This window comes from Ornithodoros turicata, unplaced genomic scaffold (assembly GCF_037126465.1).
Source record: "Ornithodoros turicata isolate Travis unplaced genomic scaffold, ASM3712646v1 Chromosome147, whole genome shotgun sequence".
In the NCBI taxonomy this organism is placed as follows: Eukaryota; Metazoa; Arthropoda; class Arachnida; order Ixodida; family Argasidae; genus Ornithodoros; species Ornithodoros turicata.
In genome coordinates this window covers 53,963-81,374 of record NW_026999317.1, presented here as the reverse complement: position 1 = coordinate 81,374, position 27,412 = coordinate 53,963, and the positions used below count along the sequence as shown (strand labels likewise).

The 27,412-nt window shown below is 49.1% G+C and overlaps 2 protein-coding genes and 2 long non-coding RNA genes across 4 annotated transcripts in view; 1 reads left to right on the top strand and 3 right to left on the bottom strand.

Moving 5' to 3' along the window:
• LOC135372411 (uncharacterized) overlaps positions 1-27,412 on the bottom strand; it is a 121,769-nt gene that overhangs the window by 64,453 nt on the left and 29,904 nt on the right. Inside the window, exon 6 of the mRNA XM_064606026.1 lies at positions 16,972-17,057. Coding sequence (XP_064462096.1) covers positions 16,972-17,057 — 86 coding nt within the window. The remainder of the gene's footprint in view (positions 1-16,971; positions 17,058-27,412) is intronic.
• Positions 297-1,065, bottom strand: LOC135372412 (uncharacterized). The gene is made up of 2 exons (XR_010415989.1): positions 939-1,065; positions 297-457 (listed from the first exon to the last, which is right to left on the bottom strand). It is a non-coding gene; the product is annotated as an uncharacterized LOC135372412 (long non-coding RNA).
• On the bottom strand, positions 2,044-2,776 carry LOC135372409 (uncharacterized). The gene is made up of 2 exons (XM_064606024.1): positions 2,218-2,776; positions 2,044-2,155 (listed from the first exon to the last, which is right to left on the bottom strand). The coding sequence occupies exons 1-2, from the start codon at positions 2,750-2,752 to the stop codon at positions 2,100-2,102; spliced, it is 591 nt and encodes a 196-aa protein (XP_064462094.1). The 5' UTR covers positions 2,753-2,776; the 3' UTR covers positions 2,044-2,099.
• On the top strand, positions 6,794-7,629 carry LOC135372410 (uncharacterized). The gene is made up of 3 exons (XR_010415988.1): positions 6,794-7,066; positions 7,125-7,269; positions 7,335-7,629. It is a non-coding gene; the product is annotated as an uncharacterized LOC135372410 (long non-coding RNA).

The window sequence follows — 27,412 nt, the reverse complement described above, 5'->3', positions numbered from 1 at the left end:
AATATTGTCTGATTCTTTCTGTGTGATACCTCTTCAATGCTATTGCATCGTACCTGTAATAAGTAAGAGTAGTAATGTATCAGCTCAACTAGCCGGCAAGACACATCTTTGTCTGGACGCCATTAATGAGTAATTAGAGCTAATTGGGACCCCCCACATTAATCAGGACCCACCAGGGAGTCATTACACTAATTGGGGATCATCTAAGACACGTCCAGACAAAGATGTGACTTGCCGGCTAGTTGAGCTGATAAAAAATAAAAAAATAGGTAGAAAATAAAATGAAAAGATAGAAATAGAGTGGAGAGAAACAATTTATTCGAAAATCAACGATGCCGCGGCGAAGAAACGGCTCCGGGGTGACCAGTGCTTGTTGACGTCGGGTAGTTGCAGAGATCGACGACAGGTGGCCACTTAGTTGCAAGGCATCACACCAGATGGCGCCACCATCATAGCTCTAGAGGAGAGAGACAGAGAACAAGATACTAGCGGCAGGTAAAAATGACAACACTGCTAAACAAGTCTAGGCATGCGAGAGAAAAGGTCTAACCGCTACTGCTAAACAGAAAACAGTACACATCGGGGGAAAAAGGCTTACGGGGGGGGACGATCGCTTAGGCCTAACCACAACACTACGCAGCTAACACAAGGCGGGAACCACACATCGCTAAACATGCGAGAAAAGGCTTAACACGAGCGCGGTCACCGCTAAACACGGCAAACATACGAGGAAAGAGGCTTACGGGGGGGCGATCGCTTAGGCCTAACCCCAACACTACGCAGCTAACACAAGGCGGGAACCACACATCGCTAAACATGCGTCAACAGGCTTGGACACCGCAAAACAAGTCTAAACATGCGAGAAAAGGCTTAGCACGAGCGCGGTCACCGCTAAACACGGCAAACATACGAGAAAAGGAGCGCGTCAAATCACTCACCTTTTCCCCCGCGGCAACTTCCAGGCAGAAACTGAGCGAGCGCGGAGAACATACGTCTGCTCTCTACGAGAGGCAGCCAGCAACTGAGCGAGCGCGCGGAGCGCACGTCCGTCTTCCGCGACGGTCCGAGAGAAACTGAGAGAGGCGACGCGCGCGCGCCCTCTGCTCCACCCGTCCGCGCATGCGCGCGCGCGCGCTCCTAGCGCCCCCTGCGCCGGCCGCGGGTGTTTTCGGTTTCGGCTCTCTGCTGCGCGCGCGCTCCTAGCGGCGACGGGTGGCTTTTCAGTTTCGCTTTCATTCTCCGTTCTTTGCGCGCGCGCGCGTTTATCTCTATAAAGGCAGGGCGCACCGCGCTCGCGTCATCACTACGTGAAGATGTTCAGCTACCACTCTTTACAAAATTGTTCCCGTACCCACGCTTCTTGGGAAGAAGTGGAGAAGGAATGTTTCAACGGCGAAAGTCCCCGCAACGAGCTCGTCATCACTGCTTTTCGCTACGTGATAGACATGGTAGGCTTTGGCAATATAGGAGAGATCTCGCCGGGGCCGCTGCAGGAGATGGTGCGTCGAATTTACGCCCGTTACAAGAACGTCTGCATAACGGTTCCTGACGGACCCCTGGGACTGATGAGCGAATTTGTGAGCTTGGCCAACGCAGAATTCAACTACATCGCTGCAGACATCGTGGACCTTCTCGCTCGTGCCATCGCTCATATTAAGCACGCCCTGCGGAAGCAGCGACATTTGCAAGCAGTCTACATCGCCAACTTTGTCACTGATTTATTGAAATACCGCTTGGTTATTGACATGCAACGCATTAAACAGTCCGAATAACTTTGACGAGACTCTGTGTGTTCTTTCACTGAAACATCTTTATTGAATACATACAAAGGACTTGGTCAATAGATGCCTGCACCCTCCCTGACTTGCCTCAAGAGAAAGGATATGGGGTATCTTCATCGCAGCGTCGTCATTGCGCGGGTTACTGCGCCAGCACGATGACGGAATGGTCATTCTTTTCGTACACCCATTCCGCTACCACACTGCCACGATGACCCGTGCTTCTCCTGTCTGAGGGAGAGAGAGAGAGAGAGAGAGAAGCATGTCTCGACTAGAACTTTTATTCTCGATTACATGCGCGTGCAGCTCTTTGTTCCGCGGTTACTCGATGCCTGACGACGTCGACGCTCTCGGGCTCTCTTCCGGGTTTTCCGTTGCTGCACAAAGAGAGAGAGCACTATCGTAATCCTATACGCGTCAAAACACTAGGAAAGCTTACCGTATTCGCAGCTTCCATAAGGGAAGGAGTGTACGGCATCCACGAGATAGCGCTTGTCGTCGTAGGGGACCAAGCTCTTCTTGAGTCTCGAAATGGTGTACATCGTTTGCTTTATACTCTGGATGGTGCACTGCTTCTGAGAGACCGCCTTTTCATTGAACAGAGAATCTCGGTACACTTCGTGCAATAAATGTTTCCTCACCACGTCTTTCTTAACTCCTTTCGCTCTCGCGATCTGTTTGTGTGTCCCAGCCAAGAGGATGCTGTACATTTTCGCTCGGATGGCTACGACTTCCTGAATAACTCCACCTCCCGTCTCGTCTTTGAAGTACCCCATCTGATTCGCGTGCTCGTCGTTGAAAAGTGGGTGGTCCGGCGGATAGGAAGACAGATCTAACTCACTCTCAATCTTCATCAGCTGCTCTTCCAGGCTTTCACACGTGAGAGAAAAAATTATGCTGTCCGTGTCGCTATAGATCAATTGCACTGGACATGTCAAGCGAGAAAAGAGCGATTCGTAGATGAAGCTGTACATTCGGACTTTGGATATTTCAAGAATGGCAAAGCCCACGTAAAAGGGGGTGCGTGCATTTGATGCGGCGTTGCTTCATCTCGTATAAGATGCACTTATCACTCAGAATGTGAAAATGCTGACTGTCGACGGAGCTAGCTTTTCGGAGCGCGCTTTCTTTGTCGTAGGCTATAGCGTACCTTTTCATGCGTCTCACATTTTGTATCGACTTACCGAACGTGCTGTTCGACATGGTTTTGTACAGAAGTCGCTCGAATTTCGTGGTCGCGGCATTCCTCAACGCGACGTTTCTCTGCACGAAGGTTCGCAAAAAGTTGTCTTGGTGGAACGAGAGGATGTTGTGAACACGTTTATTTTCATGCCCAACCTCACGTACAGAGCGAGCAATGCATAATGAACGACATAGCGTTCTTTGTCGTGGCACGTCAGCAAGAGTTTCTTGGTAGGAGGGGCGTTCAGCGACAACGCATCTTTCAGGTGGCGTTGGTAGGGGGACAGTTCGTTCTCGTCCACGCACCTGTGTTCTGGTGCCAGTGGAAAATCCCTGGTGAGCGCGTGCAGTTCTTCTGGATATGACAAGTCTACCACGTACACGTAACCCACTTCCGAATCGTGAGGAATGTTGAGAAAAATCGATCTCGCTCCACCTCGAAGGATCCACCCACTCAAAACCTCCTGTTGGGAGATGGAAAGTCATCGCGTACGGGTACAAACTGTTCACGTCGAGGTACTGGATAAAAGTCTTTTCTTGGTGGGGATCGTAATCGTCACACCCCTCGTGATTAGCCCCTACAGTATCTGTGGAAGCTGTTACAAATGCCTCCCCTGATCCCCTTCTCGATCGTTTCGTACATCTCGCGATCGCTCATGAGCTCGAGTTTGACATTGGTGAGCTTCAGAGCGCTACTCCACGCGTAACTGGCGAGGGACATGGCACGTAAGATATCCATCCCATCCGTCTCTAGCGCGATCTTCCTGAAATACAGTACGACGTCGCAGAGCTGACAAGCGTCCAGCGTGACGTAGAGACGCGTGTAATCTCCTAGGTTCTTACATTCGAACAATTCGAAAATCTCGAGGGCGTACTGATAGTCCTCGTCCGTGATCTCTTGGTCGTTCAGGTCGCTTTTGAAAGCTTCCTTTGGCGGTAGTGCGGGCAAATTGTACGCTTCGAACTGTCGACGAAGGTGTACGGGTAAATTCCCTTCCTGAGGAGGCGTCGGAAACGGTCACCAAACATTTGACGGGTACAATGAAACGCGCTTTCACCACCGCTGGCGAGCAGGGTTTCCACCAGGTTCGACAAGGAGAGGTTGAAAAACTGCGTGGTATCGCGGAAATAGAGATCTCCAATATTGAACCCTCTTATCTTTCCGAGCTCGAAGCTAAGATCCACGGTTCGCCCAGATTTAGAACGTGCATGTGGCGGAGAAGGGAGCTCAAATCGTACTGCAGGTTGTGCACGCACACGACGAGTTCTTTGGTATTACGACACGTAAGGTTACACGTATCACACAGGCGTCGCGACAAAATTCGAGGAACCGGGATCTACGAAACGGGTGTGGTCGTGATGCGACACCTTCCGCGTATGTCGGTTAAATTCGATTCCACAAAATTCGCAGTGCGTAGCGCTCGCGTGCCGAAAGTGGTCTTCCATACTCATGACCAACGGTGAGGGAAGACGGTTCAGCCTATCGATTTGATCACTAAATCGCTTGAGCGAGAGCAAGCATTTCTCTGCCGCGTTGGGTCCCAAATAGCCATCTACGTTCATTATTTTCCCATCACAACTTCTCACTAGCACAATGCTATACGAGCTCATCCTGTGCACACTCGAGGCGTCCTTCACGAGCGCGTCCTTTTCCAGTATGCTTTCCGTGTCCAACACCGCAAAATAGGGGTAGGGATGCATGTACTGTATCTGGTGAAGGAGACGCTCTCCCCGCTTTTGGCATTTCGAGAATTACTTCGTTACGTCTCGACACAAACGTTCGTGCTGCTCCAACGCCCCTCTCGTCCTATAACCGCTCGTGCATTTCTCACAATAAAAATAGTCTCCTCGTCCCATGAAAGTGCTAAATTTTCTGATTCCATAGAAATGATCCCTAACCTCGAGCAGGTGGACTTTATCCTGATAGAGCGTGCAGGGAATCCGCCCGGTAGATATCGAACTCGTCTGCTCGTTGAACACGTAGATGTAGACGGATATTTTGTTTTTTTCTCTCCCACAGGGCAATGTCTTCGTAAGTGACTGGGAAGCAGGGTGGCCAGTACGTTACGCGCGTCTCCGGATTCGAAGGATCATGTATTTGTGGTATCTGACATAATCGTTTGGTTTGTTTCTCAACGGATGCAAGAGTGCCAGCACGCTATACTTGAAACACTCGTTTTCGTGATTCGGTGGAAGTTTGACGTTTGTGAGAGTCTTTGTTTTTTTCTTCAACATTTCGGGAAGCTCGATCGTGCATCAATCCGCTTCGGTTTTAAGCGCGTTAGTTTTAAGTCGACACATTGGACGTCGTTCGAGGTGAAACCAGACCCTTCTCTCGCATAGTTTTCAACGCGTTGCGAGGACTCTGCGATGGCAGCATTTATCGCGCCTTCGATTTCTTGGCGGTTATGAACGACTCTCATGTGAAGGTTCACGTGAAGGAGATGCGAAGTCAACCCGTCGGCTCCGTCCTTAACCATGAGCGCCTTCGAGCACAGACAAAATTTAAAAGGCATGGGATAAGCTTCGAGGACGCGCGTGATTACTGGAGCTATGCTCGGTAGATAGAGTCGCAAATCGTCGACGTTGTCGTCGTGCGGGGAACAGAGAAGCGTGTACCTAGTAGCCGTTCCGTCAAATGCCTCGTCTGTGACAAAAAAAGGAAGGAATCGTCTCTCCGTGACGGAGGGATGATTCTCTACGACGTGTTCTCTCAATTCAACGATTCTACGACCCTGGACAGGCTCAGCTTCGTTTCGAAATTCTGGGCTTGCATCTGGTGATTCATCTCGAACCCTACCAGACAGAGGAATGAAATCTGCATACGACTGATCCCCTTCCCACATGAGCAATTCGTCGTCGTCGTCGTCGTCGTCGTCCGTTTCAGGTATTACGAAAGGCGGACTACTGACTCTGTCGTCGTCGTCATCTGAAAGGACGACTGGGCTATTACCGAGATTCTCTATTCTAGCTTCGTGCTCTCTTTCTACGGCCACGAGCATGGCATCGATGGGGTCGTACTGACATACGAGACAGCGCGGCACTGCGGTCAAACAAAATCAGTACGAGATTCCCCCTCACGAAACAATGCTCACTTTTCCCTTCAGTTGAGGAACGCTTGAGATTGATGATGATGAGAGAGGATGGGATGAGTCCCTGTATTCAGTGTCATGCGGTGACAGCGGCTATTGGTTCCTGAAAAACAATGTCATACATAGAATACACTCTCACAGCAGAGACGGTCAACTTACATTTTGGTCCACGAAACGACTCACGTCGTGGATGGATGCCCCTCGTGGGCTTCCTTGTCAATCGTCGTAGAACCAGCGCACCTTTTATAGTCGCTACACCGCTCTCCTCCTCCTCGCATTGCGACGGTGTCGTCTGTACTTTGACCACCCCGCCTTCCGTCTTTCGCGCCTTTTTGCGATGACGCATATGACAATAATACCATCGGCGTTGAATAAAACATTACACTAATTTCTAGCTAACACTCTGGGTCTTCTTGTCGCCATGTACAAGTCGTCCCAGAGTGGGATTCGAACCCAGGATCCTTCTACACTGGGCGCGACACACTAACCACCAATCTAATTCGTACTGCGTGACGTTTTTTCGTATTGCGGGGTTCGTGTCTACACACGTCACAACATGTTCAAACACGTCCAAACATGTTCAGACATGTTCAGTGACGTCACAACATGTTCAAACACGTTCAAACATGTTCAGACACGTTCAATGACGTCATAGAGAGGAAGAGAGAGGAACGAGTGTGTCCAGGGGCGACTTCGCCGCCCGTGTCCAAACATGTTCAAACACGTCTTAACATGTTTAAACACGTTCAATGACGTCATAGAGAGTGAGAGGCAAAGCTTTACTATAAATGTCGAAGCGAATGGTCGATCGTCATTCCATCATGATCAGCTTGGTAGATCCTCGTAAGTAATACCCATGACGTCATCATCATCGTCGAAATGTTTGAAGAGTTTCGTTTCCAGTGTACAACACTTTTGCTGCGCGTGAAGTCGGTTTTTTCCCGCCTCACATATTTCGGGAGATTGGCAGGGCCCGCTTCTTCTGCACCAATTGCGGTGGATTGTGGTCCAAAGGTACGCTTCCTCGTTATTTTTTTTTAATACGTTCTATAATCGTTCACATTTTTTTCAGAGCAAAAGCATTGGACGGACCGATTGATTCGCCCGTTTCTCGGCTGTCGGACGGTACCGTTCGACGTACGTTGCGAAGGACTTCGACTATTGAAGGAAGATGGAGAAGATGGACCATCAGTGTCACTCTGTGACTGAAGAAGATTGTACGTGTGTGTGTTTGAGTTAAAAAAAAAAAAAACACGCGTTTCTCACACTCCTTTCGTTGCAGATTACGAATGGCTACTGACGGGTGATCTACCCCTGGTCCTAACCTTCAAGCCTCCTCCAAAGACCTTCTTTTTGCGAATCGGCGATCAACTGACTACCTGTCGCTGCGGTGGACTCTGGTCGAGAAACCCCAGCCATTGGTTAGACTCGAGCCTTCGTCCGTATTTGGGCTGCCTTCCCGGCTACGAAACCAAAGCTGGAGCCTAATTCGTGTGTAACGAGAAATAAAAAAAGGTTGTCTACTCTCATTCCGTCTCAGTCATGATGACGCCCGAGCAGAGGTTTGCCACCTTTGTGCAAACGCGAATGTATCGGGACTTGCTGCGATTACGCGATTATATTCACGGCGATAGCTGCGAGGGAGACTTTCGCTCGATTCTCAAGACGATACCCTTACGTCTGTTCACCGTCAGTGGGAAGATTGCAAAGAAAATGAAGCGTTTCGTAGATTACAAGCTCGAGCTGTTGGAAAAGTATAGACGAGGAGAGACAGTCGACCCGTGTCTCATCAACGCGGGTTTCAACCGACCTATCGTCCGTCGCTACTGGCTTCTCCACACATCCCTCGACGTCACGGTGCAGACCGGCGACGACGGCGGTGAGCGTCGGGTCAGCACGTTGGAAGATCGTCTCGCAAGGGTCTTGTGTATGTCGTGAATAAATAAATAGCCTATTTTTTACGAAACGAGTTCGCTCACGAGGAGACGTTTTATTGTTTCGTCATTCTCTTCGAGGTTACAGGAAAACATGGATACACAACTTTTCAAGCTGTAGCGTTTCGACATGCGCGTGGCTACGTAGATACAAAAAAGCCCGCAGTAAGGCGAAAAGGTGATTGAATACACTTGTCGTTATACTCGTCCACTACAGGTAAAGTCCTTCGAAGGTTTGCTTCGATGGGGGGAAGTCCGTAGCTGTCGAAAAACACGGTAGACCCGTCGTAGTTTTTCAGGTAGAGCACCCAGTGCTGCCCGCGCCTTCTTCGCTCTTCCGTATTGATGATTAAATAACCGGGCTTGCGTAAAACGAAGGCTTCGTCGGAAGCGCAAATGCCTCTCAGCATGGAGGAAGCGAGGGGGTTCAGGGACACGAGTTCCAAGATGTCGCTCTCGTACATCTTTTCTTATGGGAAGGTGACCGTACGGTCCTTGTCGACGTACATGAGCTTGGGACACTCGGAAATCAAGAGGACGGTGACCGCGTGTGGAAGGGCTTTAGCGAAGCGTAATTGCAGGCGAACGTTTCCTTTTCGCCACTCGTTCAAATGCGAAGGAGAAGAACACTTGTCCACGTCCAAGTTAAAGTAGAGAAGGAACCCGTTCGTTTTAAATCGCTCGTAGCTATACTTGAAATGTTTCTCTCCCAGTTCTTGCAAGAAGTTAAAGTAGGGAATTTTGACGAGGTCGTTCTGAAAGTCGTACTCGGCTCGCACTTGCTGGCCGTCCACGGAGAGCATCGAATGAGACAGGTCGTAATGACGGAATTTGTAGGGGTTCGATTGGATGTCGCCGAGAAAGTCGGACGTGGCGAGCAGGGCGACGCATAATTTGGAAGGCACCCTTTCGGGGTAAACGTTTTCAAAGTGAGCGTCCAAGCTCCCGGCACTCAAGCTCCGCACCTTGGTTTCCAATCCGCGTAACACGTAGATGGCCGGCGTGGTCTGAAGCCGCCGCTCGTATTCCAAAAACAGGGAAGGTGCCAGCGTCACCTTTTTCAAGTGTAACGTCATTTCTTTAATGTCCACCTCGTAATTGTACGTTTTCTTGTCTTTGGGGACCGATACGAGTTTAAATTCGTCGTTGTTTAACAGGAAAACGACGCGAATTTCGACGGCAGGTACCATCAGGCGCGGCTGTTGAAACAGGTCGGTATTGATCTGACCGACCAGGTTAAAGTATTTTCCACCCTTCGTCGCTTCGTAACGTTGTTTCGGACCGCGAGACGAGACGTCGTAATCGTCCTTTAAATGTTCGTCGTCCTCGACATAAAGTCCAGCCGCGTGCACTGTTTCTTGAGCCGCGGGCGTGGAATGAAGCACGACGTCCAAAATACTCCTGTAGGCGTACAACTCGTTGGAACTGACGAGCTTGTTGTTCGCGTAAACGGTGACCGTCTTAAACATGCCGCTCAACAGGTGGTTTATTGGGAAAACGACATCTTTCTCGTCCATTTCTTCCCCGTCGTCGCGAACAATGCGCACGGTCAAAGACACGAAACTGCCGTAGAGATCCAAGTGTGCCCTTTGCAAATTTTGAATACAAAACTCGATCACGGAATTATTTACTCCGTTGACCGGATAAAAGAGTTGGTACGAAGTATCTTCCACGCCGTATTGAATGGAAGGGGGTTCGAATATCATCACATCACTCGTTAGACAGATCGGCGTCTGTATTTTTCCTTTCGTTGACGTCATGACGGAGCGCGCGCAGCGGATGTGTGACCTTCACGGCGTACCAAAGATATCTGCAGGTGCGTCGTGTGTCGGCGCCTTTTGTTGTCGTTTGCGGCGTTTCTTCCCATTGTTGTTTCCAGAGCCCTCCATGGAATCCAGCACGTCTCTCCCCGTTGCTATGGCCGTCTTTTTTACTGCGCGCGATATTCCTTCGCCATCGGCCAAATTCCGCGCCAAGCGCTTCAACGTTCTCTTGGCGATCGGTTTTATTTGCTGCCAGATGGGAACGATAAACTTGGATATGTTGCTCAACACACCGCCCCCTCGTTGGAAAAGGGGTCCCGTGTACACGGGAATTATTTTGGGGGAATTACGGTACATATTTGAAATGCAACGTTAGATTGGTTCTGCCTTTGGACCGCAACGGCAAACGTCTTCCCGTTTCGTCCGCGAGAACGATCGTCACTGAGGGAATTTCGAATTGAGACAGGTTAAAATACTGGATGTTATCTAACGTGTAGGTGACGACGTGCTTGTCTTTCTCGTAATAAAAGGGTAGTATTTTTAATATCGGTTTTTTCCCGCTCCCCACGTACGTGGGTTCCACGATATCCGTGTACACGATTATGTTGTGAAACGGGGGTTCCAGGAGTACCTCGACGGAGCTCGTAGCATCCTCATCCCCCGTGAACACGGTACGCGATTCGAAGCCCAAAAGCACGGCCAGGTACTCGGAAAGTCTTAGGGTGGAGGTGCCCTCGGAAAGCCGAATTTTACATTTCTGTTCGGTTCCGTCGAAGCTGAAGCGCGCGCGTTCGCCTACGCGCTGATTAATCGCATTTAGAAGTGCTTGCGGTGTCGCATAATAGCCGGGAGGCAGATGTACTTGCAAAGATCGAGGAATTTTCGTCTTGATCGTGAAAGAAAATTGACGCGCTATGGGGAGAGAGACGCGTAGCGTTTCTTCGTGTCCCTCGACGGGTGTGAGATGTAGCAGCTTGGCAAAGGGTTCGGCACGTGCAACCCTTTCGGCGTTTTCAGAGAGTAGACGTTATCCGCGAATTCTAGCGAGGCGTCCAGCTTGTGCGTCTGGAAATACTTGTTGAGTGTGTTCCGTAGGGACGTGGTTTCCGAATTCAGAGTGACGTCGCCGAAAGCGACGGGTGCGGCGTGCTCCAATAAGATGGAGGTGGCTTCGCGTTCGCTCAATTTGGGGGGTTTCACCGCACGACCTGCTTCGCGGGACGCTAGCGAGGCGTCGAGCGCTTGCGCGAGCCGAGGGTCCAATTCCACGGCTTTCACGTCCACGGGTAAGACGAAGTCGTATCGCGATTTATTGTACGCGAAAGAAACGTCGAATTCCGAAAGGGCTTTTCCCAAATCCCTCTCGAGATCCGAGGTGACACGAAAAGTTCTGCCGGCTTCCACCGTGTCCTCGAAAGAAACCTCGATTTTCGCATCTTGCCTTTCGTACCCGATATTTAAAAAATCGTTACTTATGCTGAGATCCATCAGACCGACTTTATACCGATTCGAGAGCTGAAGCGGACTATCGAAAGCTACCGTGAAGGCGTTGAGTTTATTCGAGGGAAACTTATCCATGCTGGCGTTCGAGAGCAGGTGGACGTAGATGTCAGACATCATTTCCCAATCTTGACCACGTCGCTGCTCGGAACCCAACTGTCGTGTTCTTTGTCGTAACCGAACCAGCGAACCAAGGAGAAGCTCTGACCGTTCAGTTGCTTCTTTCTCAGCACTTTCGTTACTGGCCAAGGCTGATTGGCGTCTCGGGTTACGACGAGTACCTCCTCCGGGTAGAAAGATCCGTCCACTTCCTTACCCCGGTAATCTTCCAGGTGTACGACGGGAGGAGAGGTGTCTCTCAGGCGGGAGACGGTGAAAATCTGAGGCGACCAACTCCCTTCCGAGCTCTTATGAAAACCTTTTCTGTGAAGTAGGACCCTCACTTTATCCCCCAGTTTGAGCTTCTTTTTCACGGAGGGTACGACGGGCTTCCCATTTATCTTATTGAACAGCTCCAATTCGTTTTCGGGCGTGACTTCGGACGGGCTGATGCCCAAAGTCCTGTGTTTGGTGGTGTTGTAGTCGCGCACGATCTTGGGAAGCGCGGAAACGAAGTGGTATTTTCCCGTTACTCTAAAATAACGGAATATTCTGTCGCGTAAAGTGCGTATGACGCGCTCTGCCTGCGACGCTTTGATTACTGGAGAGAACGTAGAATACATCTGTACCTTCTTTCGTGAGAGATACTCCTTGACGGTCTTGTTGTAGAATTCCCCGCCTCTGTCGCAAAAGATGCGTGTAGGTACGTTACCTCCCCGAAAAAGTCTTATCATGGCCCTTTTCATTTCGGCGGGGCGCTTCGTCTTTAGCGGGAGGGTGCGCAGAAAGCGGGAGAGGGAATCGATTGCCACGAGAATGTAGCGGTAGCCACCGTTGAATCTCTTGTATTTTGAAAAATCGGCGAGGTCCATTTGCCACACGTCGTTGATCTTGAGCGCGATGATGCGTCTCCTATTAAACTTTCTTCTGACCGGATGGTGGAGCGTGTAGGCATCCAGCTTTCTGAGAATGGCGAGAGCCTTCTTTTTGCTCAAGTGATGCGCTTTTCTATAGCGTTCCACACCCCCCAAACCACCCTCTGGTTTCTCATATCCCTCCATAAGTCGTCCACGCAATGGAGGCCTGCTGCTGCTGCTGCTGAGGCTCGCGAGATTTGGGTAGAGAAATCAGACGCAATAGTTTCGAGACTTTGGGGAACCAGGAAGGTTTCTTTCCCGTCTTACGTTGCAACAAATAATTGACGAGTTCGTAAACTGAGGAGTGTCTGATGGGCTTGCCTGACACGGAGACACAACCCTCGCGATCCCAGGAAAGAACCTTCTTTAATTCCGAGACGACCCTTTCCGCTTCCTCTTCGTCCACCTCTGGAGAGAGGAGCGAATAGTCAAAGTCATTTGTAGCGTCGGACGCCTTGTTTTTATTGTCGTAGGGGTCAAATCCGTACTGCTTGAGTATGCGATACAGTGCTTGCAGTATGAGTTTCACTTTGACGTCGTCACTCTCCTTCGAGGAAAGAATGTTTCCGATGGAGGAGGTCACTTCAATTCTCTTGGCCATTGGCGAAAAGGTTCAACACGGCGGAAAGCAGGAGAGGAACCACCGACGAAAGAACGCCCTGTCCTCGCTGCTGAGACAGATAGCGCTTCAAACGTTGCGGATTCTTGTGAATCTTTTTGTAGGCGAGCCGTCGTAAAAAGCGTTTGTGCTTCTTCAAACGCGCGAACGTATCTGGAGCTAGAGCCACCTTTCCGTTCAATACATTGAGGCAAATTTCGGAGAGGTGTTTCATGTCGGACGAGGACGAACGTCTCAAGACGTCACGGCGGCGTGGAGGGGGTAGAGTGGAGAGTACTTTGAGTAAAGTGAGGTGAGGGCGGAGATTCATTTCGGAGCGTAGATATATTGACGTTCTCCCGGAAAGATATTGCTACGCAACCTGTGATCCTCGTGCGTATAGTTGTGAAGATCCACGAGTAAATATGCGTGGGGCGACGACATCGCTTGTTTATATGCGTCCAGAAAATACTCCAATCTTTTTCTGCCAAATAGCTGTTGGCCGAAATGTTCCATCTGGTGCACGCTGCGCACGGTGCGCCACAGGACGACGTAACTGGCGTTGTAGGATATTGTTCTAAAATGGCTACTGTCGAAAAAGATGTTTTGAACGAGTAAGAAGATCGACGCGTTGGCGTGGTGAGAACCCCGAATGAAAAGATCGGTCACCTCCTTCAAGGAACCGGCGTCGGTCATGTGATCGTCGACGACGATCAGCGTAGCGCGCGACGTGTCCCACTCTCGCGGTAGCTCCTTGGTAAATTTTACGGAGTCCCCGAATTCGTCCTGCATGCTCGGCGAAGCATATTTCTGCACGTAGAATATTTGTGACGGAGGCTTGTCTACCACGTCGTTCAGGTTCCTCAACACGTTAGCAACGAACGTAGATTTGCCGCACATGGAGGGGCCGCTTAAGATACAGCGAAAGGGATGACGGAAACGAAAAGGTTCGGGGGAAGACATGTTACGTGCGTACACGTTGCACGAAGAGAAAGAAGAGACTGAGACTCGAAGAGAAATGCATCGCTTTTATTTACACATCCTCGTCGTCGTCCTCTACATCGGAACTGCGTTCCCAATACAGATTGTCCAGGCTAAAGTTGGACTTCTTTTTCGTCAGTCTGTCCGCCGCTAAGATGCGGTCGAGCGTCTTCATCTTGTCCTGACACATTTCTTGACGTGCTTGCAACCATTCCAGACGGTGGACTTGAAAGGCTTCCTCCACGATGCCGCGTATAAATTCGCGAAGTTCTTCGTTTTTTGTCTTTTCCTTGCGACGACGAGAAACGCAGGAGAATAAACCACACATGGCGTTTTCCACGTATCGGTCAGAATGATGACGCGAGCGCGGTGCGCCCTGCCTTTATAGAGATAAACGCGCGCGCGCGCAAAGAACGGAGAATGAAAGCGAAACTGAAAAGCCACCCGTCGCCGCTAGGAGCGCGCGCGCAGCAGAGAGCCGAAACCGAAAACACCCGCGGCCGGCGCAGGGGGCGCTAGGAGCGCGCGCGCGCGCATGCGCGGACGGGTGGAGCAGAGGGCGCGCGCGCGTCGCCTCTCTCAGTTTCTCTCGGACCGTCGCGGAAGACGGACGTGCGCTCCGCGCGCTCGCTCAGTTGCTGGCTGCCTCTCGTAGAGAGCAGACGTATGTTCTCCGCGCTCACTCAGTTTCTGCCTGGAAGTTGCCGCGGGGGAAAAGGTGAGTGATTTGACGCGCTCCTTTTCTCGTATGTTTGCCGTGTTTAGCGGTGACCGCGCTCGTGCTAAGCCTTTTCTCGCATGTTTAGACTTGTTTTGCGGTGTCCAAGCCTGTTGACGCATGTTTAGCGATGTGTGGTTCCCGCCTTGTGTTAGCTGCGTAGTGTTGGGGTTAGGCCTAAGCGATCGCCCCCCCGTAAGCCTCTTTCCTCGTATGTTTGCCGTGTTTAGCGGTGACCGCGCTCGTGTTAAGCCTTTTCTCGCATGTTTAGCGATGTGTGGTTCCCGCCTTGTGTTAGCTGCGTAGTGTTGTGGTTAGGCCTAAGCGATCGTCCCCCCCCGTAAGCCTTTTTCCCCCGATGTGTACTGTTTTCTGTTTAGCAGTAGCGGTTAGACCTTTTCTCTCGCATGCCTAGACTTGTTTAGCAGTGTTGTCATTTTTACCTGCCGCTAGTATCTTGTTCTCTGTCTCTCTCCTCTAGAGCTATGATGGTGGCGCCATCTGGTGTGATGCCTTGCAACTAAGTGGCCACCTGTCGTCGATCTCTGCAACTACCCGACGTCAACAAGCACTGGTCACCCCGGAGCCGTTTCTTCGCCGCGGCATCGTTGATTTTCGAATAAATTGTTTCTCTCCACTCTATTTCTATCTTTTCATTTTATTTTCTACCTATTTTTTTATTTTTTATCAGCTCAACTAGCCGGCAAGTCACATCTTTGTCTGGACGTGTCTTAGATGATCCCCAATTAGTGTAATGACTCCCTGGTGGGTCCTGATTAATGTGGGGGGTCCCAATTAGCTCTAATTACTCATTAATGGCGTCCAGACAAAGATGTGTCTTGCCGGCTAGTTGAGCTGATACATTACTACTGTAAGTATATTCTTTAATATGTGAATTGTATTGTATTGTGTTTCTTCTGTTTCATGTTTTTGTGGCTGGATTTTTCCCCTTCACAGGTTGGCATTAAACCATTGGCATTAATAAATATATTTCCGCTTGTACTTTTACGTAATACTGTCCACTGCACACCTCTTGTAGCAAGAAAAAATATTTGCGAGTGAAGCTGGCCCAGGCAGAACAATCGCCAATGAAGTCGGCCCAGGTGCGTTGGTGGCATCGCTTGGCGGGGTTGCCAGCGTGTATGTCTATACTTGCATTTAAACCACCCACGACGCAGCTGTTGTAGCGGAAAAAAATTGTTAGTGAAGTCGGCCCAGGCAGAAAAATTGCGAATGAAATCGGCCCAGGCGCGATGGTGGCATCGCTTGGTAGGGTTGCCAGCCTGTATGTCTATACTTGCATGTATACCGCTGTTGTAGGGGGAAAAATTGCGAGTGAAGTGGGTCCAGGTGCGATGATGGCATGCATGGCATGCCAACGTGCATGTAAACCGCCCACGCGCCACCGGGAAAAAAAATTGCCAACGAACTCGCCCAGACTGAAAAGTGCATGACGGTAAGCGCACGCGCAGCCGGCTAGCGCGCGATGAAAAAAATCGCGAAAGAAGTCGGCCTAGACGCGACGGTGGCACCTCCTGACGGCGTATGAGCTCAACTGGGCGAGACCGTATACTACTCCCACCTCTGTGAGGCCGACAACAGCGAGCCCTTTCACAACCACCACCACCATCTATCGTCCAACCTGAGTTTTCGGAGCAGATCGCAAGAATTTCCGAGCAGCTGGCACAATAATGCATCGCAATAGAACAATTACACTTCAGTCAATGTCGTGCACATCCAGCAAACTCAGCGAGTCGGTCTTACACTAGCTGTGGCTCGACCTCGAAATATGAGAAATGACAACAGTATCAAATTCGATAGCGCGATATGCGATAAAAGCGAGCTTCTTGTCGCTTGAATCCGGGCGCCGCTGCCGAATTTGTCTCGCGTGTAGCTTTTGCTTGTAGCGTGTTATGTGATCCGCCCTTAATGTCAGAAAGCGACGTGCGACAAAGCGTGCCGGAATTCCACTCGGCCAGATGTTCAGGTATCCGCACCAAAAAGAGTACAGTGACCTCAACTAGAAGTGAACACGTTTGCATGCGATACCAGTGTTCGTGTACGACGTCTATGAGCTGCTATGGTCGTGTTTGCATTTGCGCGCACGCAAATCATGTACGGTCACAGCGCAGAGGCCGTCCTTCGTCTACTGCAATACTATCACATTCCGTACGCATTTGGCAGTGCGCCAAATAGTACGGAGCAACAAAGAGCGCTCCGTTGTGGAGGGAGTTGATCTGGAACTCATAAGAGATGGTGGTGGTGGTGGAGGTGAAAGGGCTCGCCGCTCATAAGAGAAACAAGCTAATTCGCTTCAGATCGACCAATCAAAGGCCATTAGTATAATGATAGTATATACTAGTAGTCTAATAGTATATGATAATCCAATCTGTGAAGGCATGGTCTTACTCGAAAAAACAGGGCGTCAGGTTCGGCATTCCAGAGCACAACCGCATGGTTTCCGTTCACATAGAAACTTCTCAGATTCTGCAGCTCTGCGTGGAGATGACATGTGTTTGGATCAAGATACCGGTGGCCACATGTCAGAAGCAAAGAGCCATAGGAAATCCTAGGAATACCGGCTAAACAACCCGCCAACAGGTTGTATATTTTTTACGATAATGAGACAAAGCAAGCAACCGAAAACTGAGCGACGGTATACTGGCCCAATATATCATTCACACGCTGGTCCTTTAAAGTTAAGGTATTTGAGGGTCTTCACCCTTCAGATGTCCGATTTTCACCACTTTCTAATTATGTTCGTTAAGCTCATCTGACGGAATATAAACCAATGCAAGATAGGTTCAGACATGACATGTAGTTCAATGAGTCTGGCTGAATGCATGCTCCTGATACACTGAGCTAGCCTGAAATATCCTCCGGCACTTTATGGAAGCAAAGGTAGTAAATGTATGCGTGCTAGTTAGTTAGTCAGTGTATTAGTTATTGTGCCAGCGCCGTGTACAGTCCGCAGGCACCCTCGTATCTGCGTGCGTTTTCCTAAAAGAACGCGGTGAGTTTCCCAGGGTGGACACAAAGTCTGAGGATAAACCGGATATGTGTACGGCAGCGTTTATTTACAGGATCCGTTAAAAGGACGGACGATACATCTTTCAGACACCCAGAATGATATAGTCTTATTTTTTCTGTGCTTTTCATTTGTTGCAAATGGGAAACTTTTATATGGCACTTTCGATGTATGTTAATTGTCACAAAAAGGCGTACGCCTTCTAATGAAATCATATCAAATCAAATTAGAAGCGTTATCTCCATTAAGTGTCGTGTAATCAAGTTCCGTTTTTAGAGTACAGCGGCGTGTTCCAGATGATTTGGAGGTACAAGTCTCTGCCATTATATACTCCGTTTTCCTGTTCGTATGTTTTTATTTACTTTTATTTTTTTACGGTTACGATATTCAATTTCTTTCGACCCCGATTGTAACCAATAAAGGCCACGAATTCTCAAATATGATATGGCAAAACGGGCAGCATGTCCTTGAGTCTGATGTAGGGGACAAGGACAACAGAGACGGACGACGGACTAAGTAGACACGGAAACTCACAATCCATTGCCTTGTAGCCTTGTAGGCTCGTTGTCATGTTTTCCTATATCGCCCTTATGAAAATGAAATTTGCCTGTCTATTGACATCTTTTGGACATTCTTTGGCTTCTTTGACTTTTCTTTTGACTTCGATTTCCTACAGACAATTGTCCAAACAATTTCTGTAGGTGGCGTTCGGCCTTTATTTTTCCTGAAAGTCTGAAGAGGTCGCGCCAAAGGCAATCTATTGACTGCCTTTGGACTTCCCTTTTCTTCATTTTCAAAACACAAGTCAAGAGGTAGTCCAAAGACCGACCAAAAAAGGGTGTTCCAACGGAAACACGAAAATTTAGGTGGAAGTGTAAAGTGAATTAGTGTTGCGGTAATAGATTAAACGATAAGTTGGTTACACATTCCTACAGTAGGAAAGAGAAAAATGCTCGGGAGCTCCACGTAATAGCACAAACGTATCTAATCCTGTGAATGGGCTGAATATGATTGAGTCAATAGAGCCCTGCATGATTTCACCGCGGTCAAGTAAAATAAATAAGTAAATAAATAAATTTTACTTAGGCAAGCAGATGCGCAACGAAGACGTGGATAAACATCCTCCCCCCTCCCGAGAGCCTGATCGGCGAGCACTCCTGCAAGGCCGGTACCTAATACCTAATTATTTGCGCTGCATTATAAAAAAAGAAAAGCTCGCCTTTTTGCTTCCATTACTTATAGTAACACACATTACTCTTTTTTTTCTACCATATTGTCATTTTTAGCGTGCACCTTTCCTGCTCCATTCTTCGCTTTTGGTGACAGTGAATCACGGCGGGCAACATTGTCTAGTTTCCAAGCCAAGCCAATCCATTCCTTCCTCGCCTGTTTGTTTGCCATGTTTATATTTGATAGCGTCGTGGCGCCATTTACAAGTTCTCCGATAAGTTAGCTTTTTTCTCGCATTCCAAGTGGATTTTTGTTTTTGTGAAGTGGCCCGATGTGGGCATGCTGGACCGAAAAACGATCGAAAACCTCCAGGACGTTGATGCGTGTTTACGGATACTGCAAAGCGTTGATTACTTGTGAGGAAAGAAATTCGTCGTCAAGTGGATTTCCGACACAGATGCTTCCGATGCGTATATTGTTGCTACAGGTGAGTCTTCTAATGTTTTATTTATTTCAACATATTAAGGGAGGGATAAGTTTAATGATGATAAACGTACTTGCAGCTGGTGTATGTAGTCAGCTGCAGTGCACGTGGTTCTGACTTAGCGCTCCAGCTCAACTTAGTTTTCGAGCGCCTACAGAGGATTTCCATTGCTTAATGGTACACCGGCCGTATTTTGAGAGAGGACGCATAATACAGTTGTCGGACTTGTTTATTCCACTATTTATCAAGATGACGGACTAGCATAACTGGTGTACAATTAAGCTATGGAAGCGTGTGTAAATGTCAAGTAGCGACCCAGTAATGGCCACCTTTTCTCCCCATATGGGGTAGGCGTAGAGGATGTGTGATATTACTCATATTAAATGCAGATAACGCGGATTTGCAAATATTCAGGAGATGCTATTCTATGATTTCAATCAATCATGATTTGAACAAGGTATTCCCCATCTTTAAAAGTGGAGAAAGGTCATCAGTTGAAAACTACCGACCTGTGTCGCTAACATGTATCCCATGTAAGTTACTAGAACATATAATTTTCTCTTCTTCTCTTTCTTAATGGCACACCTGGAATCTAAACCATTTTTCTCCTCGTCTCAGCACGGCTTCAGGAAACATTACTCTTGCGAAAGACAACTCGCTTTCTTTTCTCTTGACCTTTTTTTATAACAGTGACTCCGGTTACCAGACAGACGCTATCTTCTTAGACTTTTCGAAATCCTTCGATAAGATCTCTCATTCTCTTTTATTAAAAAAGTTATCAGCACTAAACATCTGCCCGCAGGTGCTCGACTGGATTCGGAACTTTCAAAATGATCGTCAGCAGTGCGTTTTCTTCAACAACGTCCTATCTGACGTCTCTACTGTGTTATCCCGCGTTCCCCAAGGCTCTGTCCTTGGTCCTCTTCTGTTTCTGACCTATATTAACGATCTTCATTCTACCTTAACCTCTAACGTAAGATTATTTGCAGACGACTGCGTAATATATCGTAGAATTTCTTCGGGGGACGACCATGTAGCATTGCAGAACGACCTTAACAAAATAAGCGCCTGGTGTACTACATGGCAAATGTCATTGAACATAGGCAAATGCAAAGTAGTGAATTTCTCCCGTAACCGTGACATCATCAGTTTTGCTTACACGTTACATAACATTCCACTATCGCAGGTGCCTACCTACAAATATTTTGGAATTCATTTCGCGTACGACCTCTCATGGACGTGTCATGTAAACCACATCACTTCCACTTCCAATCAAGCTCTTGGGTAGTTACGTCGTAATTTTAAACATGCTCCATCCGACCTAAAACGGCTATCATACCTAGCGATTGTTCGTCCAAAGTTAGAATACGCTTCGTCCATCTGGGATCTGCACCAAAGTAGTAATGTATCAGCTCAACTGGCCCACAACTCACACAGTGGTCTGGACACGGGCGCATCTAGGACGTGTCCAGACCACTGTGTGAGTTGTGGGCTAGTTGAGCTGATAAAAAATAAAAAATAGGTAGAAAATAAAATGAAAAGATAGAGATAGAGTGGAGAGAAACAATTTATTCGGAAATCAACGATGCCGCGGCGAAGAAGCCGCTCCGCAACACCCGAGTGACCAGCGCCCGCCATGTTGGTAGTTTGCACCCAGCAGTTGCAGAGATCGACGACAGGTGGCCACGTAGTTGCAAGGCATCACACCAGATGCCGCCACCGTCATAGCTCTAGACGAGAAAGACAGAACAAGATACTAGCGGCAGGTAAAAATGGCAGCACTGCTAAACAAAACTAGGCATGCGAGAGAAAAGGTCTAACCGCTACTGCTAAACAGAAAACAGTACACATCGGGGAAAAAGGCTCACGGGGGCGATCGCTTAGGCCTAACCACAACACTATGCAGCTAACACAAGGCGGGAACCACACATCGCTAAACATGCGTCAACAGGCTTGCTCACCGCAAAACAAGTCTAAACATGCGAGAAAAGGCTTAACACGAGCGCGCTTGGGCATAACCTCAACACTACGCAGCTAACACAAGGCGGGAACCACACATCGCTAAACATGCGTCAACAGGCTTGGACACCGCAAAACAAGTCTAAACATACAAGAAAAGGCTTAACACGAGCGTGGTCACCGCTAAACACGGCAAACATACGAGAAAAGGAGCGCGTCAAATCACTCACCTTTTCCCCCGCGGCAACTTCCAGGCAGAAACTGAGTGACCGCGGAGAACACACGTCTGCTCTCTACGAGATCCAGCCAGAAAGTGAGCGAGCGTGCGGAGCGCACGTCCGTCTTCCGCGACGGTCCGAGAGAAACTGAGAGAGGCGACGCGCAGCGGCAGCTATGGATGCGCGCGCCCTCTGCTCCACCCGTCCGCGCATGCGCGCGCGCGCTGCTAGCTCCCTCTGCGCCGGCCGCGGGTGTTTTCGGTTTCGGCTCTCTGCTGCACGCGCGCGTGCGCGCGCGCGTTTATCTCTATAAAGGCAGCGCGCACCGCGCTCGCGTCATCATTCTGACCGATACGTGGAAAACGCCATGTGTGGTTTATTCTCCTGCGTTTCTCGTCGTCGCAAGGAAAAGACAAAAAACGAAGAACTTCGCGAATTTATACGCGGCATCGTGGAGGAAGCCTTTCAAGTCCACCGTCTGGAATGGTTGCAAGCATGTCAAGAAATGTGTCAGGACAAGATGAAGACGCTCGACCGCATCTTAGCGGCGGACAGACTGGCGAAAAAGAAGTCCAACTTTAGCCTGGACGATCTGTATTGGGAACGCAGTTCCGATGTAGAGGACGACGACGAGGATGTGTAAATAAAAGCGATGCATTTCTCTTCGAGCCTCAGTCTCTTCTTTCTCTTCCTGAAACGTGTACGCACGTAACATGTCTTCCCCCGAACTTTTTCGTTTCCGTCATCCTTTTCGCTGTATCTTAAGCGGTCCCTCCATGTGCGGCAAATCTACGTTCGTTGCTAACGTGTTGAGGAACCTGAACGACGTGGTGGACAAGCCTCCGTCACAAATATTCTACGTGCAGAAATATGCTTCGCCGAGCATGCAGGATGAATTCGGGGACTCCGTAAAATTTACCAAGGAGCTACCGCGAGAGTGGGACACGTCGCGCGCTACGCTGATCGTCGTCGACGATCACATGACCGACGCCGGTTCCTTGAAGGAGGTGACCGATCTTTTCATTCGGGGTTCTCACCACGCCAACGCGTCGATCTTCTTACTCGTTCAAAACATCTTTTTCGACAGTAGCCATTTTAGAACAATACCCTACAATGCCAGATACGTCGTCCTGTGGCGCACCGTGCGCAGCGTGCACCAGATGGAACATTTCGGCCAACAGCTATTTGGCAGAAAAAGATTGGAGTATTTTCTGGACGCATATAAACAAGCGATGTCGTCGCCCCACGCATATTTACTCGTGGATCTTCACAACTATACGCACGAGGATCACAGGTTGTGTAGCAATAACTTTCCGGGAGAACGTCAATATATCTACGCTCCGAAATGAATCTCCGCCCTCACCTCACTTTACTCAAAGTACTCTCCACTCTACCCCCTCCACGCCGCCGCGACGTCTTGAGACGTTCGTCCTCGTCCGACATGAAACACCTCTCCGAAATTTGCCTAATGTATTGAACGGAAAGGTGGCTCTAGCTCCAGATACGTTCGCGCGTTTGAAGAAGCACAAACGCTTTTTACGACGGCTCGCCTACAAAAAGATTCACAAGAATCCGCAACGTTTGAAGCGCTATCTGTCTCAGCAGCGAGGACAGGGCGTTCTTTCGTCGGTGGTTCCTCTCCTGCTTTCCGCCGTGTTGAACCTTTTCGCCAATGGCCAAGAGAATTGAAGTGACCTCCTCCGTCGGAAACATTCTTTCCTCGAAGGAGAGTGACGACGTCAAAGTGAAACTCATACTGCAAGCACTGTATCGCATACTCAAGCAGTACGGATTTGACCCCTACGACAATAAAAACAAGGCGTCCGACGCTACAAATGACTTTGACTATTCGCTCCTCTCTCCAGAGGTGGACGAAGAGGAAGCGGAAAGGGTCGTCTCGGAATTAAAGAAGGTTCTTTCCTGGGATCGCGAGGGTTGTGTCTCCGTGTCGGGCAAGCCCATCAGACACTCCTCCGTTTACGAACTCGTCAATTATTTGTTGCAACGTAAGACGGGAAAGAAACCTTCCTGGTTCCCCAAAGTCTCGAAACTATTGCGTCTGATTTCTCTACCCAAATCTCGCGAGCCTCAACAGCAGCAGCAGCAGCAGCAGGCCTCCATTGCGTGGACGACTTATGGAGGGATATGAGAAACCAGAGGGTGGTTTGGGGGGTGTGGAACGCTATAGAAAAGCGCATCACTTGAGCAAAAAGAAGGCTCTCGCCATTCTCAGAAAGCTGGATGCCTACACGCTTCACCACCCGGTCAGAAGAAAGTTTAATAGGAGACGCATCATCGCGCTCAAGATCAACGACGTGTGGCAAATGGACCTCGCCGATTTTTCAAAATACAAGAGATTCAACGGTGGCTACTGCTACATTCTCGTGGCAATCGATTCCCTCTCCCGCTTTCTGCGCACCCTCCCTAAAGACGAAGCGCCCCGCCGAAATGAAAAGGGCCATGATAAGACTTTTTCGGGGAGGTAACGTACCTACACGCATCTTTTGCGACAGAGGCGGGGAATTCTACAACAAGACCGTCAAGGAGTATCTCTCACGAAAGAAGGTACACATGTATTCTACCTTCTCTCCAGTAATGAAAGCATCGCAGGCAGAGCGCGTCATACGCACTTTACGCGACAGAATATTCCGTTATTTTAGAGTAACGGGAAAATACCACTTCGTTTCCGCGCTTCCCAAGATCGTGCGCGACTACAACACCACCAAACACAGGACTTTGGGCATCAGCCCGTCCGAAGTCACGCCCGAAAACGAATTGGACTGTTCAATAAGATAAATGGGAAGCCCGTCGTGCCCTCCGTGAAAAAGAAGCTCAAACTGGGGGATAAAGTGAGGGTCCTACTTCACAGAAAAGGTTTTCATAAGAGCTCGGAAGGGAGTTGGTCGCCTCAGATTTTCACCGTCTCCCGCCTGAGAGACACCTCTCCTCCCGTCGTACACCTGGAAGATTACCGGGGTAAGGAAGTGGACGGATTTTTCTACCCGGAGGAGGTACTCGTCGTAACCCGAGACGCCAATCAGCCTTGGCCCGTAACTAAAGTGCTGAGGAAGAAGCAACTGAACGGTCAGAGCTTCTCCTTGGTTCGCTGGTTCGGTTACGACAAAGAACACGACAGTTGGGTTCCGAGCAGCGACGTGGTCAAGATTGGGAAATGATGTCAGACATCTACGTCCACCTGCTCTCGAACGCCAGCATGGATAAGTTTCCCTCGAATAAACTCAACGCCTTCACGGTAGCTTTCGATAGTCCGCTTCAGCTCTCGAATCGGTATAAAGTCGGTCTGATGGATCTCAGCATAAGTAACGATTTTTTAAATATCGGGTACGAAAGGCTGTTGAAGGTTAGGACCAAGGGTAGGTCTCCCGTCAGTAGCCATTCGTAATCTGCAACGAAAGGAGTGTGAGAAACGCTTGTTTTTTAATTCAAACACACACACACACGTACAATCTTCTTCAGTCACAGAGTGACACTGATGGTCCATCTTCTCCATCTTCCTTCAATAGTCGAAGTCCTTCGCAACGTACGTCGAACGGTACCGTCCGACAGCCGAGAAACGGGCGAATCAATCGGTCCGTCCAATGCTTTTGCTCTGGAAAAAAATGTGAACGATTATAGAACGTATTAAAAAAAAATAATGAGGAAGCGTACCTTTGGACCACAATCCACCGCAATTGGTGCAGAAGAAGCGGGCGCTGCCAATCTCCCGAAATATGTGAGGCGGGAAAAAACCGACTTCACGCGCAGCAAAAGTGTTGTACACTGGAAACAAAACTCTTCAAACATTTCGACGATGATGATGACGTCATGGGTATTACTTACGAGGATCTACCAAGCTGATCATGATGGAATGACGATCGAACGTTCGCTTCGACATTTATAGTAAAGCTTTGCCTCTCACTCTCTATGACGTCATTGAACGTGTTTGAACATGTTAAGACGTGTTTGAACATGTTCGGACATGGGCGGCGAAGTCGCCCCTGGACACACTCGTTCCTCTCACCCTCTCTATGACGTCATTGAACGTGTCTGAACATGTTTGGACGTGTTTGGACGTGTTTAGACACAGGCGTCGAAGTCGTCCCTGGACACACTACTTCCTCTCTCTCTCTCTATGACGTCATTGAACGTGTTTGAACATGTTTGAACATGTTTGAACATGTTGTGACGTGTGTAGACACGAACCCCGCAATACGAAAAACGTCACGCAGTACAAATTAGATTGGTGGTTAGTGTGTCGCGCCCAGTGTAGAAGGATCCTGGGTTCGAATCCCACTCTGGGTCTTCTCGTCGTCATGTACAAGTCGTCCCAGAGTGTTAGCTTGAAATTAGTGTAATGTTTTATTCAACGTCGATGGTATTATCATTGTCATATGCGACATCGCAAAAAGGCGCGAAAGACGGAAGGCGGGGTGGTCAAAGTACAGACGACACCGTCGCAATGCGAGGAGGAGGAGAGCGGTGTAGCGACTATAAAAGGTGCGCTGGTTCTACGACGCTTGACAGGAAGCCCACGAGGGGCATCCATCCACGACACGAGGCGTTTCGTGGACCAAAATGTAAGTTGACCGTCTCTGCTGTGAGAGTGTATTCTATGTATGACATTGTTTTTCAGGAACCGATAGCCGCTGTCACCGCATGACACTGACCACAGGGACTCATCCCATCCTCTCTCATCATCATCATCAATCTCAAGCGTTCCTCAACTGAAGGGAAAAGTGAGCATTGTTTCGTGAGGGGGAATCTCGTACTGATTTTGTTTGACCCCAGTGCCGCGCTGTCTCGTATGTCAGTACGACCCCATCGATGCCATGCTCGTGGCCGTAGAAAGAGAGCACGAAGCTAGAATAGAGAATCTTGGTAATAGCCCAGTCGTCCTTTCAGATGACGACGACGACGACAGAGACAGTAGTCCGCCTTTCGTAATACCTGAAACGGACGACGACGAACCCCTAGATGGACATGACAATGCAGACGAATTGCTCATGTGGGAAGGGGATCAGTCGCATGCAGATTTCATTCCTCTGTCTGGTAGGGTTCGAGATGAATCACCAGATGCAAGCCCAGAATTTCGAAACGAAGCTGAGCCTGTCCAGCGACGTAGAATCGTTGAATTGAGAGAACACGTCGTAGAGAATCATCCCTCCGTCACGGAGAGACGATTCCTTCCTTTTTTTGTCACAGATGAGGCATTTGATGGAACGGCTACTAGGTACACGCTTCTCTGTTCCCCGCACGACGACAACGTCGACGATTTGCGACTCTATCTACCGAGCATAGCTCCAGTAATCACGCGCGTCCTCGAAGCTTATCCCATGCCTTTCAAATTTTGTCTGTGCTCGAAAGCGCTCATGGTTAAGGACGGAGCCGACGGGTTGACTTCTCATCTCCTCCACGTGAACCTTCACTTGAGAGTGGTGCATAACCGCCAAGAAATCGAAGGCGCGATAAATGCTGCTATCGCAGAATCCTCGCAACGCGTAGAAAACTATGCGAGAGAAGGGTCTGGTTTCACCTGGAACGACGTCCAATGTATCGACTTAAAACTAACGCGCTTAAAACCGAAGCGGATTGGGTGCACGATCGAGCTTCCCGAAATGTTGAAGAGAAAACGAAAGACTCTCACAAACGTCAAACTTCCGCCGAATCACGAAAACGAGTGTTTCAAGTATAGCGTGCTGGCACTCTTGCATCCGTTGAGGAACAACCCAAACGATTATGTCAGATACCACAAATACATGAATCCTTCGAATCCGGAGACGCGTGTAACGTACTGGCCGCCCTGCTTCCCAGTCACTTACGAAGACATTGCCCTGTGGGAGAGAAAAAAACGAAATCTCTGTGTACATCTACGTGTTCGACGAGCAGACGAGTTCGATATCTACCGGGCGGATTCCCTGCACGCTCTATCAGGATAAAGTCCACCTGCTCGAGGTTAGGGAGCATTTCTATGGAATCAGAAAATTTAGCACT